Genomic DNA, 19,420 nt, shown 5'->3' with positions numbered 1-19,420 from the left:
TTTTTTTTTTTTTTTGGAAATCTAGATATTCAAGTCTATTAGAGTACTTGAATAATCATCAGGGAAAGTATAGTCCCCTCCCCCAAACATGTATCAAGTAATTTTTGGGATAAATCCCTGACGATTCTTCTATGAGGTGATTCGAACTCAAGAACCCTGATTCCTAAAGTGTGATCTTAGCCATCTTACCAACTCTTGGGGGTTAAAGATTCAAATTTTGTTGAATCACATAAGATGGTCCAAGAAAAAAAACCCGATCCCAATTGTGTAATTGTGAAATTCAATGTGGAGATTTATAATAGAGACCAACTACAAATATAAAACCAAAAATAATGTATACCAACTCTTGGTGAACCTTAAATACAATGTTTTGTGTCTATTTAAAGAAATGTTATGAAAGACTATAATGATGAATAAATGTTATAAGAAGATATTTTGAAAATAATGATATAATGGTGGAGAGATCTTTTTTCAAGGTAAGTAAACATGAAAAAAGTTGGTGAAACATTAAGTTTGCCTTTAATTTATTATAAATATGAGTGATTTAGGTATAACTGTTCAGGTGAATATTTGTGATACTACTGTGTTCTCAAATTGGTGATGTAGCCCTTGGCCTTAGTCTTTTGTGAGAGATTAATAGAAAATGACTTTAAAAAACCTCTTTAATCGTTGATTATTCTCCCAAGAATATGTCATTTTCAACCACTTTAGCCTTTAAGGTAATTCTCTTTTAACCTGTTCGACCTTCAACATTCAGTTGAAAACCTCTTTTCAACTCTTCTTAAAAAAACCTAAATGGCTCTTAAAGTTTGAAGGTTCAAGGAGATGAAATCCTAAGAATGGGATGAGGTTCTCAAGATAAGGGTAACCATTTTTTTGCCCTAAAAGTTGAAGATGATAAGCTGGATAAAGAAAAATCAAGAGTCTTTGGCTTAAGGTTGAAGACAATGGTTTTTGCATTTTTTTTATTTATTAAGATCTAATAGAAGGTCGAGGTCGGGTTAATTCATCATTTTGAAAACATGAGTCATCTCGAATATTCACCAAAATAACGAGCCATATATATAAATTACCTTATAAATGTGTATAATGGTTGCGCTAGTCTCTCTTTGAAATGTGCACATATTGATGACGTGTGCATATATAGATGGGTCATGTTGAGTAAAATTTAAACTCCATGAAAGACTATAAAATCTTTAAAATGGGAAGTGGGATCATTCATTAAGAATGCTTGTCGTTTTAAGACTCACCTAAGAAACTTGTTATGAACAAGTGCTAGTAACTAACAAGGATATTAAACTTTAATGGAGGAACCTTATTTGGTCATCTAATTCTCTTGACCAAGTTGAATTTGCCTTAGTTTATCTCAAGGTATGATTCTTAAATTCTTGGAAGGGTTGGTGAGATGGATAAGACAACATCTAAAAAAGTGGAGGTCCTGAGTTCGAATCCCCTTAGGACATACCCTCATGGATTTATTGGATTTAACCTATACATTACTTTGTGCATGTGGGGGTAGGGGACTGCATGTGCCCCGAGGATTAATCAGATGCTTTAAGAGGTCCAGATACCTTGATTCCAAAAAACAAAAGGTATGATTCTCATGATTATATTGTCCAATACTCCAATCCATGAACTTGGTTATTTGCATCTTAATAAAATAATTCCGTGCCATTTGTAAATAAGAAACTTAGATTCTTAGACGTTCTTTTTTCTTTTTTATTTCATTTTTCAGAATCCTTCTTGTTTCTTCTTATGTGTCTTTTTACAAATTTTATTCTATTCAACCCTCACAAATATAGTGGTGGTGAGCAGCCTAAGAAGTAGAGTCATGTGGGAGAACAAATAGAATGGAATTTTTTGTTTTACAAATAGTGATAAAAAATTTCATTTAGGTTTCACTCTTCCCTAATTGCATCATGAGTTGGTAATGTGGGAAAAAGACAATAATGTCCTAGATTTGTAAGGATCAATATAGGTTTTTTACATATTTGTATTTCTTAGGAATCATTAAAAATATTCTCCCATCTTAGTTTTTGGTTTAATGGTTAATATGTCTTCTTTTTATCTTTTGAAAATTACTAGGCGTAAGATTCCCAAGAAAAATGTGCCCATAATATTAATTCCTAAAAAATATATATATATATATTAATCTTTAAGAAAAAAAATTATTTTTTCTTTTTATTAATTCCTAAAAAATAATATTAATCTTTAAATATTTTTCATACCTTATTATATTGCACAAAATTTATCATTTTTTTAGTTTCTATGCAAATAATTGAAAATCTCATCTTCTATCTGCCCAACTCACATTCACACCTTATTATTACACACAAATTCATCATTTTCTTCTATTTTCATGGTGGGTGGGGCCCAGCCCAGAGGTAAGAGAAGGCCTTCCACTCTTTTTTTTGCCCTTTAAATCGTGTAGTTTAGTCGAATAAAACTACAGTAAAACACATCATTCCTTCCACGTGTCACAATTTCATTGGCTTTTGATTGCTTAAGGTTACCTATACACTATTTGAAATGGTGAGAAAAAATGCTTGGTGTCGGATTCAAAGTACATTAATAGCTGTAGATGTACTAATAGCTAAAGTAGAGATCTATCTAATAATAGAAATTTAACCTTTAAAAATACTTTTTTTTAAAAATAAATTTAATTAGGTAAAATTAAATAATTTTTTTTTTTTTTTATAAATAAAAATGAAGGAATTTTAGTTGCCTTTATAATTTGGGGCTTCTGATCAGATACTGCCTCCTTTTCCCAATACACACACAAACCCACAGAGCCACAGATAGAGACAGAGACACAAAGACAGAGTCTCTCTCACCTCATCTCACCACCACCGCCTCTAAAACCTCCTTTAAACTTAGCAGAACCTTCGCTAAACTTAGCTGAACCTTCACTAAATTTAGTGGAAACCTCATTTTTTCTTATATTAATGTATCTTAATTGATCGATTTCCTAGGGTTCTGTTCTCTTTATTATTATTATATATATTTAAAAAAAAACAACAAAGAGAGATATAAATCCTTACTTCAGCTATATTTAGTGACTCTTTTAGCTTCAGTTCTGCTAAAACAGTACTCAGAAATGGAGAAACCCTACGTTTCTTCAAAAAAAACCACCATTTTTGCCCTGAATCTCAGCTTTTTCTGTGTGTTAGGTTATGTCTGAGCTACAGTTGCTTTGTTGCAGCTTTTTCTGCGAAGAAGACTGTTTAGAAACCCTAGGTTGAGAAGGAGAAAAAAAAAATGAACAGTGGTTCGTCGGCGACGGGGATGGCTACTGGATTCCGGCCGCCGTTCACGGCGTTACAATGGCAGGAACTCGAACATCAAGCTTTGATCTTTAAGTATTTAATGGCGGGACTACCTATTCCTCCTGATCTTGTGATCCCTATTCGGAAGAGTTTTGAATCCATATCTGGAAGGTTCTTCCAGCATCCGAGCAGTAAGAAAGGAAGATCTCTCTTTATTATCTTTTATTCTTGAATTTCTTTTCGGTTTTAGTTTGATCTTACTTTTTGTTATTTATTAAATCATTATAGTTCTGATTTGGGGATTTCTCTTCATAGCGTTTGTTACTTTTCAATTTTAGGTCAGTTAAATCTGGATATTTGATCTAGATTTCTTACATCAACACCGTCATGAGAAGAATTAGAGCTTATTTTATGAGAAGAATTAGATTTTTTTAAAAAATCAAATCCGTCACATTTTTTGGCTTGTAATATTTTGATAGGCTTGTTGGTTCAATGGGTGTTGTTTTATGAGAAATTAGACTTATTTTTTTTAATCCAATCCGCCACATTTTTTGGTTTGTAATATTTTGATCGGCTTGTTGATTCAATTGGGCTGTTGTTTTTATGAGAAAAATTAGACTTTGTTTTAATCAAATCCTGTTCATTTTTTGGTACTTTTGAGTTTTCAGTGATCTTTTTTTAATGTAAAATTTTGATTTTTTGATCGGCTTGTTGGTTCAATGGGTGTTGTTTAATTCTTTGATTTGGATATCGGATAGATGCGATTTATGAGAGTGTTTGGTTTGGTTGCAGTGGGTTATTGTTCCTTTTATGGGAAGAAACCAGACCCAGAGCCAGGAAGATGTAGGAGGACAGATGGGAAGAAGTGGAGATGCTCCAAAGATGCATACCCAGACTCCAAATATTGCGAGCGGCACATGCACCGCGGCCGCAACCGTTCAAGAAAGCCTGTGGAAACGCAAACTATCTCTCAGTCCTCATCGACTGTGACATCGCTTACCACCGCTTCCGGAAGCAGTGGTAGCGGTGGTGTTGGTGGAAGCTTCCAGAACATGCCCTTGCACTCCATTGGTAACCCTCAAGGCTTGTGTGTTGGAAGCAACCCATCCCAATTGCAGATGGAGCCCATATCTTATGGAATTGGTAACAAAGACTATAGGTACTTAAACTTTTACTGTCTCTCTGTGAATTACATTATCAATTGGGTTCGTCGATGTGTCTTAATCATATTGGTATGAAGAATCTGTGTCAAGAAAACTAAAGAGGTTTGACATTGATTATTTTCTCTTGTCGGGCCCATCGGCGAATTTGGATTGTAGGGCTTACATGGAGAACTGGGTAACGGATTTGTAGCAGAAAACTGATGGTTTTCTGCAATGGGTCTTATGGGCCCATGCTTATATAGTGCTCCTAAATTTTTATGAGATCGGTTACTGTGTGGTCATGTTGCAGTCTGTTGGTCATGACAGTCTTTAATTGTGCTGGTTATTGGCTCTCTCTGTTTATGAATTTGGTTACAGAAATCTGACAAACCTTTGGAAGATGTCATAAGGAATGCTGATTAATGACAGATTATTAAGCACCTTTAGTTTTCTGTTAAAAAGGGAAAGGTGGGAAGAGTAGTAGTCTTTAGAACTTAGCAGATTGTTGTCTTAAAGGATTGCCCTTTGAATTCAGTTGCAGAAAGCTAAATGGACAGTTTCTTCTGCAAATTGTTTCATCTTTTATAATTTCCATCTTCCTGAATTCTTTGGTTTTATAGACAGTTGTATAGTTTTAGATCTTATTAATTTTTTGTGTGGGACCTACATATTGTAGATATTCTCAGGTCCTTGGAAAACATCTCTGCACAATTTTGTGAACAAGCCTGAATTTCTTGTTTATGCTGTGTTGTTAATCATTCTTTGTTGGTTCAGTTTCAGTCTAATTAGGTGTCATTTGTGAACGACCTTTTAATTTTAGCCCTTATGTACAATTCCTTCCAAACTCTGGTTCTCTGGGTTTTGGGATATTTTCCTAATTATAATCAAGTTGTCCTTCCCCTGAGGAACCCTTGGAAAACACTTCTGGATTTGTCAACTTTCCAAATATTATCTATGGATGATTTTTTTCTGCAGTCCTTCGCAAGCAAAGCCACACAGCATACAGCTGTTTAGTGTTTACAGTTAAATACTGACAACCATCATAACGGAATATTTTCATCTTCAGGTGAAGTTATATAGCCTTAGTATTATAGATACTAATTCATATCTATAAAAAGGTTGTCAAGGCAGTAAGGAACACATGTTGGGCTGGTTGCGACCACCAATTTTTCATATGGGCTAATTTTGGACCCAAGGAATCTCGTTGATGGCATATAGAAAGGCTTTTTAACCTATTATTTCCTTCATATGCCATGGTTACAATTTTTTTGTAGATTTTTTTACTTCTCCATCTTTGCAAGCCTGTAGACCCAATTGTAACCTGATCATAGTTATTGATATGGTAGTATTGTTCATGGAATTTTTGCTCAATATATTTTAATTTTTTGGGGTGGGTGGGGGTGAATGTAAGAAGATTCTCCTATGCATTAACAGTATTTGCATTAATTGTGGTGTTTAAATTTCAGTTGAACTCGTCAATTCGATTTATATAATAGTGTACTTGGTCAAGAAATTGAGTTAGTAGTGCATACTCAATCAAGATTCTCCTATGCATTAGCAACAGTATTTGCATTAAATAAAATTTGTGTTGAACTCGTAGATTCGTTTTATATAATAGTGCATACTTGGTCAGGAAATTGATTTAGTAGTAAAAGTGAGCTAAGTTGACACCATTATTATGCTCCAATGCAAAAATTACACCAATTTTTACCAGACTGAGTATGCAGCAGGTATCTTCATGGAATGAAACCAGAGACCGATGAGCATAGTTTCTTCTCAGAAGCTTCAGGTAGTGCGAGGGGTCTTGGGATAGACTCTTCACTCGACAGCACATGGCGTCTGATGCCATCTCGAGTCTCTTCATTTCCTCCATCAAGGTCAAGAAATTGCTCCATTTTGCCAACCGATTACCCTCAAATGCACACACTGCAAGATCTTGGGAACTCAACCATTACTACCGCTGCTCTGCCAAAGCAGCATCAGCAACAGCCGCACTGCTTCTTCGGCAACGAGTTTGGTTCGCCCGGGCCAGTGAAACAGGAAGGACAGTCTCTTCGACCTTTCTTTGATGAGTGGCCTAAGACCAGAGACTCGTGGTCTGATCTTGAAGATGAGAGATCCAACCGGACCTCATTCTCTACCACTCAGCTCTCTATTTCCATACCAATGGCTTCATCTGACTTCTCTGCAACAAGTTCTCGCTCCCCAAATGGTGAGTGAGTCTCCAATCCAAACCAATTCGTCCCTCAAACTTCTCTCATGAATCTGACTCTTGTGTTTACTTTCTGATGCAGATGATTAGAAGATTACTATCTTTCTGCTGGTTCGGACGATAACTATTTAGTTTTTTAGTCTGAGTGCTGTAGGAAGAGTTCCTGCCTTGTCTTCGTACTCGACTTCCCGCTGCTGCTGTGGAATTGTTGCTTTTATAATTTTTTAGGTTTGTTTTAATTGGTGTGTTATTGGGTTTGATGATCTTCATTCCTGCACTGGATTTGGGTTTCAATGCTCTCTACAATCCAACTGCCTGTATGAAATTACAGATTGAAGCTTGAGTTTTATTTTCCAAATAAAAATAACATGTGGCAGGACTCTATGGAAATCCAAATATTGTGGTTGGAAGGATTCTCTCTTTTTTTTTTTTCCCTCTGAATGACTAGAGGTAACATCAACTTCATCGTGAGTACTAGACTTAAATTTTAAGAGCTGCTATTGGCACCCCAACTTTTAACTTTAACATTAAACTCCAATTATCAAAATAAAAGAAACAAGTCAATGGCTGAGAATAAGTAAAAATTGGGGTGCTGATGGAAACACTCTTTTATTTAGATCCCTATTTGTTATATTTAGGATCTTTTATAAGCCCAATCCCAATTTTAAACTACTTTTCAAGCTGTTTGACTGAATGTGTTATAATGCTAATTACTTGAACCAAAGTTTTGTAATGTTTGAATGGCATGTCTTAATCTGTAATTAGGGTGGAATAATTTAAGAAGTTGGAAGTGTAATAAGTAAAAGTTGGGGTGCCAATAGCAACTCAAAATTTTAAAATTGTGGATTTTGGACTTATAATATATTCCCTGAACAAAGTTTTGAACATTTAATTTCCTGTTAATCTTTTAGTTATTTGAGTTGTTAGGCATTTTTATCTAGATTTTGATTATTTATAAAACCCTAGATTTTGTTATTGTTGTGTGATGGGATTAAAACTTCTAAGTAGTTCAACTTCAGTGAAGCTTGAAGAGATTTATGAAAATATGCACGACTTTTGTTCTAAATATGATTTTGGCACACTTCATTTTATTTACGAAAACATTCACACTTCATTTGATTTATAAAACCCTAGATTATGCATCTCCGTATTCGTAAATTTAAGAGTGATGAACTTAATTTATAGATATGAAAAGTGACGAACTATGCTTACAGTCGGGATAAACTGGCGTATAGCTAACTCATTCTTTGGGTACTTTCACTCTGGGATGTCGCTTTCAATTGGCTTACGAGATCGAATCTCCTTCGGTGCTCCAATCACACGGTTCTCAGATCGATTCTATCCCCTTAGTCGGTACTCTGAGTCCCATTCTTGAGGTGACTTGTGATGGTACTTTCTTCACTTCATTCTTGAATTCATAAGTTTAAAAGTGACAAATTTTTGAGTTTCTAGATTGTAAACAGTGTCTTGAGTGCATGTTTTGAGAATTAAAATGAACAATGTATCAAAATTGGAATTTTGGCATTTTTAGTGCACGATTTGAAGATTCGCCCAAGAAAAAAGTTAATGATTGACGATAAGTAAAAGTTGAGGTGTCAAGGGAAAATATCTCTCTCTCTCTCTCTATATATATATATAGGGAAATGTTCAGCACCCTAAGTTTTACCACACACTTTAACAAACGTTTTTTGTCCTACATGGGTTAGAAGTTTTGGAATGAGCTGATTTTTGGTGAGGATGATCTCTATGATTAGAAGATCATCCTCCCCAAAAATCAGCCCATTCCGAAATGTTTAGCCCCATGTTTATACGTTGAAAAAATCGTGGACCGTCCATTTTTTGTAAATAAATTTTGATGGGGTTAGAAGTTTTGGAATGAGCTGATTTTTGGTGAGGATGATCTCCTCACCATAGAGATCATCCTCACCAAAAATCAGCTCATTCCGAAACTTCTAACCCATGTAAGACAAAACGCGTTTGTTAAAGTGTGTGGTAAAACTTAGGGTGCCGAACGGGACCCATATATATATATATATATATAGGGTCCTGTTCAATGGCTAACTTTTTGGCAAAACATTTTTCAAAACATGAGTTAGAAGTTTTGGAATGGATTGATTTTTGGTGATGATGATCTCTACATCGTAGAGATCATCATCACCAAAAATCAACCCAGATGTAGAGATCATCATCACCAAAAATCAATCCATTCCAAAACTTCTAACCCCATCAAAAATAGTTTACAAAAAATGGATGGTCCACGATTTTTCAACTTGTAAACATGGGTTAGAAGTTTTGGAATGGGCTGATTTTTGGTGAGGATGATCTCCTCACCAAAAATCAGTCCATTCCAAAACTTCTAACTCATGTTTCGAAAAATGTTTTGCCATTGAAAGCTACCCATATATATATATATATATATATAGGGAGCAGTTCGGCAGCCCTAAAGTTTGCCAAGTTTGGTGCCAAACATTTTTTGTAAATCACTTTTGATGGGGTTAGAAGTTTTGGAATAGGCTGATTTTTTGTGAGGATGATCTCTACAGTGAAGAGATCATCCTCACAAAAAATCAGCTCATTTTAAAACTTTTAACCCTAGTTTACAAGTTGAAGAATCGTGGACCATCCAATTTTTGTAAATCACTTTTGATGGGGTTAGAAGTTTTGGAATAGGCTGATTTTTGGTGAGTATGATCTCCTCATCATAGAGATCATCCTCAGAAAAAATCAGCTCATTCCAAAGCTTCTAACCCATATTTTGAAAAATGTTTGGCACCAAACTTGGCAAACTTTAGGGCTGCTGAACCGTCCCCATATATATATATATATATATATATATATATATATATATATATAGGGTCAAATTCAAGGGCCATATGAGAAAACTTTTGTTTTGAATAAAATTTTAAAATATGGGTTAGAAATTTTGGATTGAGCTGATTTTTTGTGAGGATGATCTCTATGATGGGAAGATCACCAAAAAAAAAAAAAAAATCAGCCCAATCTGAAACTTCTAACCCCATTAAAAGTGATTTAGAATGTGGACCGTCGATTTTTTACCAATTTTTATCACTAATTTGTAAATCACTTTTGATGGATTTAGAAGTTTCTGATTGAGCTGATTTTTTGTGAGAATGATCTTTTCATCATAGTGACCATCCTTGCAAAAAATCAGCTCAATCCAAAACCTCTAACTCTTATTTTGAAAAACGAAAGTTTTTTCATATGTTTTCTCATATGGCCCTTGAACCGCCCCCATATATATATGGGTCTCGTTCAGCAACAAACATTTTGACAAACATTTTGGCAAAACATTTTTCAAAATATGGGTTAGAGGTTTTGGAATCGACTGATTTTTGGTGATAATGATCTCTACGGTGAGGAGATTATCCTCACAAAAAATCAGCCCATTCCAAAACTTCTAGCCCCAGTTTACAAGTTGAAAAATCGTGGACCGTCCATTTTTTGTAAACACTTTTTTTATGGGGTTAGAAGTTTTGGAATGGGCTGATTTTTGGTGATGATGATCTCCTCACTGTAGAGATCATCCTCACCAAAAATCAGCCCATTCCAAAACCTCTAACCCATGTTTTGAAAAATGTTTTGCCAAAATGTTTGTCAAAATGTGTGTTGCTGAACATTTCCCTATATATATATATATATATATATAGGGTCCCGTTCGCCACCCTTAGTTTTACCACACACTTTAACAAACGCGTTTTGTCTTACATGGGTTAGAAGTTTCGGAATGAGCTGATTTTTGGTGAGGATGATCTCTATGGTGAGGAGATCATCCTCACCAAAAATCAGCTCATTCCAAAACTTCTAACCCCATCAAAATTGATTTACAAAAAATGGACGGTCCACGATTTTTCAACGCGTAAACATGGGGCTAAACATTTCGGAATGGGCTGATTTTTGGGGAGGATGATCTTCTAATCATAGAGATCATCCTCACCAAAAATCAACTCATTCCAAAACTTCTAACCCATGTAGGACAAAAAACGTTTGTTAAAGTGTGTGGTAAAACTTAGGGTGCTGAACATTTCCCCATATATATATATATATGGGAAATGTTCAGCACCCTAAGTTTTACCACACACTTTAACAAACGTTTTTTGTCCTACATGGGTTAGAAGTTTTGGAATGAGTTGATTTTTGGTGAGGATGATCTCTATGATTAGAAGATCATCCTCCCCAAAAATCAGCCCATTCCGAAATGTTTAGCCCCATGTTTACGCGTTGAAAAATCGTGGACCGTCCATTTTTTGTAAATCAATTTTGATGGGGTTAGAAGTTTTGGAATGAGCTGATTTTTGGTGAGGATGATCTCCTCTCCATAGAGATCATCCTCACCAAAAATCAGCTCATTCCGAAACTTCTAACCCATGTAAGACAAAACGCGTTTGTTAAAGTGTGTGGTAAAACTAAGGGTGGCGAACGGGACCCATATATATATATGGGAAATGTTCAGCACCCTAAGTTTTACCACACACTTTAACAAACGTTTTTTGTCCTACATGGGTTAGAAGTTTTGGAATGGGCTGATTTTTGGTGAGAATGATCTCTATGATTAGAAGATCCTCCTCCCCAAAAATCAGCCCATTCCGAAATGTTTAGCCCTATGTTTACACGTTGAAAAATTGTGGACCGTCCATTTTTTGTAAACCATTTTTGATGGGGTTAGAAGTTTTGGAATGAGCTGATTTTTGGTGAGGATGATCTCCTCACCAAAAATCAGCTCATTCCAAAACTTCTAGCTCCAGTTTACAAGTTGAAAAATCGTGAACCGTCCATTTTTTGTAAACCATTTTTGATGGGGTTAGAAGTTTTGGAATGGGCTAATTTTTGGTGATAATGACCTTCTAATCATAGAGATCATCCTCACCAAAAATCAGCCCATTCCAAGACCTCTAACCCATGTTTTGAAAAATGTGTTTGCCAAAATGTTTGTCAAACTGTTGGCCATTGATCGCTACCCATATATATATATATATTTATATTTGTTAGACTTAGGATTTTTATATGAACCAAGTCTTTATTATAAACAACTGTTGAAGTTGTTTGAATGTGTTATAATGTTGAGGATCTTGGGGTGGTAATAATTTTTTACCATTGAATGGTGTGTTTTCATCTTTAATTAAATTAAGAAATTGGGGTGCTAATGGCAGCTATCTAAATTTAAAGCACTATTCGACTAGCTTGTCCAAAGAACTTGACATTCCATTTTCAATGTGACTCGGTTGATCTTTCAACATGACTCTACAAGAGGCAGCACAATAAGGGCCAAGTGTCGTATTCCTTTGTACAAAGTATGACAAAAACTTTGCTCCGACTTGCAAAATCACTATCAAGGTATTCACAACACTTGCCCCAACTTTTTTTAATAATAATTTTATAAAAATGGTGAGAAATTAAAGATAAGAGTCATGTTGGAGTAACATTAAAATTGACATTGATTCTCACATTGCTGATATGGAGGTGCACACATAGCCATAGATGCTTTTCTCTCGTATCTCAATGAAAATCATCTATGGTTTTATAATACATCCATGTCAACAATGTGAGAATTGATGTCAATTTTTATGTTATTTGAGCATTTTCCTATAAGTAAGTTAATTATGTTCTTCAAGGATCTCATGAACATTAGAGATACCTATGTTTTAAAATTGATTGACTTTCTTTCATTGGTAATGCTAACGTCCCAGATCTTAAAAGGACATTAGCATTCTCCAACACTTTTACTTTTCAAAATACTTTTGTCCATTTTGTTTTTGAGTAAAAAAACAAGGATATTTTGATCTTTTACGTAATTAATGCATTTATTATGCTTTTAATGAATATATTTATTATGTTAACACTAATTGCAAATATAATATTTAAATATAAATTTAAAGATTTAAATGTCTTTAACATTTATTATGTAAACAAGAATTTATTATGTAAAAGATCAACATACTCTTGTCTTTTTCACTAAAAGATAAATTTAACATGACTATTATTAGAAAATGAAAGTGTTGGAGAATGTTAATGTCTAAGGTTGGCAATGAGTCAAGTGTGAGTCGAATAAAGATTCGTTTCCTTATCCAATTCTATATTCAGATATCCATATTCGATTTTTTACCCACTTTTGTTAAGGTATCCATATCTGATTATTTATCCAATTTTTTTTTTATTTTTTTTTTACAGATATTGATACCTTACTTGTACCTATATTTTAAGTGGATATCCTAGTTGTATGTATATCATTGTGAAGATAATGGAAGAACCTTAATTTTGGGCTATACATGTATCTTTATTGTGAATGCTCTGTATAAAACTCGGATATTTAGATTCAATAGGATGTGTATCCATGTTTGACCCTAAAAAAATTCAAATAAAATAATTATGAGTAATTTTATCCAAAATTCTTAATTAGATAAAAAAAAAAAAAATTAGACCCATACCCAAATAACTTTAGTCGGATGAGTCAGGTAAACAAATATTATCCGACCCATTGCCAACCCTACTAACTTCCTCATGAAGTCTTGGACATTAACATTGTCCACCACATTTACTTTCTAACAATACTTTTTCTCATTTTATTTTTTAGTGAAGAAGACAGTAGTATATTGGTCTTTTACATAATAAATGTTTGTTTGCATAATAAATACTAATGACACTTTAATTTTTTGATTTCTATGTTTTTTTCTCTTTTAATAAATGCTTTAACAATCAATACCAATATAATAAATGACTAATATGCCATTGTATTTTTTACTAAAAGACAAAATTAAGAATGATATTAACGGAAATAAATGTGATAGATGATGATAACGTCCTCATGAGCTGCTATTGACACCCCAATACTTACTTATTACAACCCAATCAAAAGAAAATAAAAATAAATAAATGATTAAGAATAAGTAAAAATTGGGGTGCCAATAGAAGCTCTCTTATTTTTATATGAATCAAATCATAATTGTAAACAAGTATTAAGATTATTTGAATGAGTGTTGCAATGTTTTGTAATGGTTGGATAATAATTTGAACCAAACCTTTGCAATGTTCGAATGGTGTGTTTTAAACTCTAATGGAGTGTGATTAAAAATTTAAATTGGGGTGTTATAACTACTAAGTGAATGTTGGGGTGCCAATAGCAGCTCTCTTAAAATATCAACCAACCCGATTTTAAGAATCATAATTTATTAGTTTTAACATAAATGAGCTAGATATTAATAAGATTAAAAGAATATGTGGGAGAATTTTAAGTCTTTCATATTTTAGTATAAAACCACATTTTATTTTACTGTCTCTCATTATAATAGAAAAGACTCGTGATAATATGACTTGCCAGATGGCATACTCAATTGGCTCCCTAACGTGGACAAGTTAGGGAACTGTAGATTTGTATGCATCGGGACACACGGTTGTACTTTCTAATAAAAAAATTGTATCCCAAAATAGTCATGTATCCCGAGGCGTATAGATCTATGGTTTTCAAACTTATCCAATCAGGGAATCAATTGAGTATGCCACTTGACGAGTCATATTATTAGGACTCAATAGAAAATGATTGGAATAACTTCAACGTTTGAAGAAGAAAAAATATTAATTTCTTTTTGTAAAGTCATCTGAGTTAAGATTTTATTTAATTTCTTCATATTAATTTGAAGAGTTTCTGTTGTTGCACCAACTTTTCATTAAAACATGGCAGATGAAACTAAGTATAACGACATCAAATAAGAATAAATTATTGTCAAATTTTATTTGTCTCTAAATTTTCTTCTTCTAGCATATTTTTTTTGAAGAAGTCCTAAAAAGAACAAGATCCCTTCTTCAAAATTCGAAAAGAGAATGAGTGCAAATCCTAATTGAGAAAAATTGTTATTTCTTGACTGAAAAATCGTTACTTCTTGACTGGTTATTCTATATAGATTCAACTCAATTTGATCGAACTCAAATGTCTAACTACCTATCCAATTTCTTTTTCTTAGAACCATTATTCGTTCTTGTAGCATATCTTTTTTCTATCCAAAATTAATTTTACGTTTTTCAACCATTTTTTTTAGGATTTTTCCTTTTGAAAGAAAATCATTTATTTCATTCTCTCTTAAAGTCTTATTGTTTTGGATTTCATTTTTGAAAAAGTCCTCGACTCTATTTCTTCGTTATACTTTCTTGCTCTCTCTTCCCTTTTTTGTCATTCAATTTGAAGATGAAACTATTAGTGGATGGGGAAACGACTTTACTCCTTAGCATACTCAATCGACTCCATGACATAGACAAATTCAAGAATCGTAGATATGTATGCCTCGAGACACACGATTCCCTATGGATACACTTTTATATGGGGAATATCCCAAGGTTTACAAATCTATGGTTTTCAAATTTGTCCCGTCATGGAGTTGATTGAGTATGCCACTTGGTGAGTCATATTATCACGACTCTTTAATTATATGTTTGGTGTTTTATACGAAAATATTGGCCAGGCAATTGAAATTCTCTTGAAGTCGTGGTAAGTAGGTTTAGACCATATAGCAAAAGAGCTTATGCCACAAAAATAAAGAGGGGTATCTCAAACATTCACCAAAATCAAAAGGGATCCATCCAAATTATTCTAAAATGAGAGACAACCATGATTTTAAAATTCAGTTTTGCATTTCGTCCATTACACATACGGAGTCATCTTGGATGAGTTTTTCGATACGTTTGAGGCGTCTTGTCCAAAAATTAAAAAAATGCACGTGTGGTATTAAATGTCATTTGAAAAATTGACTTGTCCATCCATCTCGTTCATGCTTCGTACCGAGATGATTTGGACGATACATCACGACTCAAACAATACATCTCGTCTCGAACGAGTTTTGAAACCATGGAGACAACAATAGAATACAAGTGGACCCTACCATCTCAGTTGCCACACATCCAATACCAATTTCTCATTATGCAGTGAAGAGATTTGTGGTGTCCCTCCAATTTGTAACTAAAATATGGGAAATGTTCAGCACCATAAGTTTTACCACACACTTTAACAAACGTTTTTTGTCCTACATGGGTTAGAAGTTTTGGAATGAGCTGATTTTTGGTGAGGATGATCTCTATGATTAGAAGATCATCCTCCCCAAAAATCAGCCCATTCCGAAATGTTTAACCCCATGTTTACACGTTGAAAAATCGTGGACCGTCCATTTTTTGTAAATCAATTTTGATGGGGTTAGAAGTTTTGGAATGAGCTGATTTTTGGTGAGGATGATCTCCTCACCATAGAGATCATCCTCACCAAAAATCAGCTCATTCCGAAACTTCTAACCCATGTAAGACAAAACGCGTTTGTTAAAGTGTGTGGTAAAACTAAGGGTGGCGAACGGGACCCAAATTGACACTCTCACGGAATGCGCAGTCTCCAGTCTGCACGACGGTACAGTACTACAGTGTACACCGTCAGCGTCGTGTTTGAAGTTAAACTAAAATTTCGTTCTCCACCAACTAACCAATCACTCAATCCGACATGATTGCTGACGTGTCACGCATGGGTCCCACTTGGGAACAAATTAATACCTTGCCAAGAAAATAAATAAACGAATAAAAAAAAGTTGTTGTTGGTCAGCGTGCGCTTTGGGAACCGAAACTTTTATATGTCGAGTCCGAGACAGCTGCTATGGTGTCAGAAGCCTCACATGGTATGACGTGACACTCAGACTATAACGATACTGCCACATCACTCATAAAGTGTCCACGTCATGTTTAAAAGCTTTGTCCGAACGAAAAGAATAGATGGATTGACACTACTAACATGTACACTGTCTCACACATTGCTGACGTGGATGTGTGTACGAAACCATAGGTGTTTACTGCAGCACTACTCGGTACAAAATTATGGAGGCGAGAACGACACCGCGAGGATATTTTTAATTGGGGCCCATTTTTTTTTATTTTAACTTTTATCAGGATATTTTGATAATTTTGGCTTTTCGATCTTATCTGATAGTTATTTGTGCCTTTGTCATATTGGTTGCTTTAGCCTCTGACCTGTCGAATCGCCAACAAATGTGGACCCTATAACTTTTACTACTTCTGTTATTGATTTATCAGTGATTTAGACGTACCGCTCCAGGTTTCGGTGAACTTTATTAAAGAATCGTGATAAGGCGACGCGCTAAACGGCTGACGTGGCAAATATTTGGAACCGTAGATCTTTTTCTTCGTGATACACAAGAAAAAAATCAGGATTTTGTCCTTGCCACATCAGCCAGTCGCAAAACGATGACTCTGAAATTAAAGATTTTTTTATAGATTCATATATAACTTGTTCTAGTAAATTCGATAAGTATCTATTGAATATTATAAAATTAATTCAGTAAATATCTATCAAAAATCAGAAAATAGGAGATGAAGATGTAGAAATCTTTCTGAAAATAAAAAATAAAAGTAATATCAAAGCTTAAAATTCTTGTTGAAATATTTTTAGATACAAAAAAGATGAAGATGAAGAAAATAGAGAGAGGGGGAAGAAAAAATTTGTTTGATACCTATTAGGTGGGCGCAATGAGAATTAGACAAAACAAATTTAGGTGTCTGCAATTAGAAATTTTATCTATTATGTGAGTATCACTAGTAAGTGAGAACAATGACACGTGTGCAAATAGAGTCGCGCAGTGAAAACTTGTGATTTTCTTTGAACAAAAAAATTGTCATCTTAAACTTATGGGTAAAAGGTTTTAACTTCATCTTTATTTGTGCAATTTTATCTCCTTCAAAATCTCAAGAATAAAATGGAGTTCTTTGGAACATTAATAGAGCTATAGTCTGTATAGGCATCCTTTTTAAGATTAAGTGATGTAAAAATGAAAAAAATAATAAAATTGAAAAAGTATTATTAAAAAATTATGAAGTTAAGAGGGGTAAAAGATAAAAAATAATAAAATTGAAGATGTATTATTAAGTTGGGGGAAATAAGGAAAGACAATGAAGTGAGTTAAATGGGTAAAAGAGAAAAAATGGTAAAATTAAAAAGGGATATTATTGAAAATGAGGTAAACATGAAATATAGCATACATTAACAATATTTGATTATAAAAGATCAAGATGCACTTGCTTTTTCACTAAAAAATACAAGGGTTTTGTTAATGTATGCTGTAAGGGCACATGTTAAAGTGCAATAAATACACTTTGGAAAGTGGAAATTGTACTAAAAACTCCATTAAATTTTTTATTTTTTACCAAAATACCCTCATATTCCAATTTCCAAAGTGTATTTATTGCACTTTAACGCGTTCCCTAACAAAATCCAAAATAAAATGGGCATGGGTTGGGAAGTGAAAGTGTTTAAACTCCATTAAAATTTTTGCTTTTTACCAAAATACCCTCATATTCCAATTTCCAAAGTGTATTTATCGCACTTTAACGCTTCCCTAACAAAATCCAAAATAAAATGGGCATGGGTTGGCAAGTGAAAGTGTTAAAACTCCATTAAAATTTCTTCTTTTTACCAAAATACCCTCATATTCCAATTTCCAAAGTGTATTTATTGCACTTTAACGCGTTCCCTAACAAAATCCAAAATAAAATGGGCATGGGTTGGAAAGTGAAAATGTTAGAGAATGTTAATGCCCCCCCCCCCCCCCCCCATGAGGTCTTGGATGTTAGCCTTTATATATATATATTAATACTAACGTCCAAGACTTCATGGAAATATTAGCATTGTCCAATACTTTTTTTTTTTCAATAATACCTCTCCTCATTTGCTAATGTGAATGTATGTAAGGAACCATAAATGATTTTCATTGAAATATGAGTGAAAAATATCTATAGCTATGTGTGCATCTCCACATCAACAACGTGAGAATCGATGTCAATTTTAATGACTACAACATGACTATGGAAGAAGAGAACCCTTGTAGATTGAAGAGTTTGAAGTCAATATATTTAATGATAAAAATCAGGGGTTTTAGGTATAGTTTGAAGACATGGCCATTTTTCTCAAATAGTTTTTACTTCTAGAGATGTATGAATGGCAAAATTTTATATGAAGTCATTTCCCCATTCTATTAATGCAACTATATTTGACCAATGGACATAACTATATATAGTGTCATAAACGGTCCAACTCGAATTAAATCAAGGTGGGATCTTCAATCAATTTGCTTGTTGGGATCCAAATTTGGGCATTGATGCATCGAGTTTTGGTTGATGGGTCCAAAATTTGATTTGAAAGTATTATTGGATTTGGCCCAGTAAGATTTCATATCATATCCCTAATTTGACCAAATCCCAAAATCTTTTAAACTTGGTCTCAAATAAATAGGATGATAGATTTTTTATTTATTTTCAATGAAATTTAAAACAGATAATCAAAAAAAGCAAATAAAACAATAAAAAATATAAGTTATTTCTTCCCCATTATTATTGTAATGAGAGAAGGCAGATCAAGTGTGGTTTGACACTAATATTTGGAATACTAAAAATACTCCCACATTTTTTCACGGAAATTAAAAAAATTACTATATGAAATTTAGATCTTAATTAATTTTCTACACGGAATCAAATATATCTTAGTTAATATTTTACGTTAAAGAAAGGCATTCACATTCCCACACCCAAATAACCATGCTTATTAGTTTTTCAAAATTTCGAAAGTGTCACTAATTGCATTCTTGGCAAAATCACGTTAACTAATAATTTAGATTACACCCAAGTTAATATATTAATTGTTAAAATATGATATAAACTTAGACTATCCCTTCGAATTTATTAAAAGTTAGTTATGCCCAAGCCCGGCCCTAACGGGGTTGGATTGGGCTTGGCTTAAAATTTTGAGTTCC

The 19,420-nt window shown here is 33.7% G+C and overlaps 1 protein-coding gene across 2 annotated transcripts; it reads left to right on the top strand.

The window, feature by feature from the left end:
• Positions 1–2,751: 2,751 nt before the first annotated feature.
• LOC147408395 (growth-regulating factor 4-like) lies at positions 2,752–7,010 on the top strand. 2 transcript variants are annotated; one of them, XM_086437379.1, is made up of 4 exons: positions 2,752–3,457; positions 4,059–4,425; positions 6,136–6,620; positions 6,703–7,010. In XM_086437379.1, exons 1-4 carry the CDS (start codon positions 3,259–3,261, stop codon positions 6,708–6,710), a joined length of 1,059 nt encoding a protein of 352 aa, XP_086293505.1. In that variant the 5' UTR covers positions 2,752–3,258; the 3' UTR covers positions 6,711–7,010. The 2 variants fall into 2 exon arrangements, with proteins under 2 accessions (XP_086293505.1, XP_086293506.1); XM_086437380.1 differs by having other exon boundaries at positions 2,753–3,457; positions 6,139–6,620.
• The last annotated feature ends 12,410 nt before the right edge of the window (positions 7,011–19,420 follow it).

This window comes from Akebia trifoliata, chromosome 3, assembly GCF_017979445.1.
Source record: "Akebia trifoliata isolate Shusen 1 chromosome 3, ASM1797944v1, whole genome shotgun sequence".
Classification (NCBI taxonomy): Eukaryota; Viridiplantae; Streptophyta; class Magnoliopsida; order Ranunculales; family Lardizabalaceae; genus Akebia; species Akebia trifoliata.
Note: the sequence above shows the minus strand (reverse complement) of the source record. Positions and strands in the feature narration are given on the sequence as shown.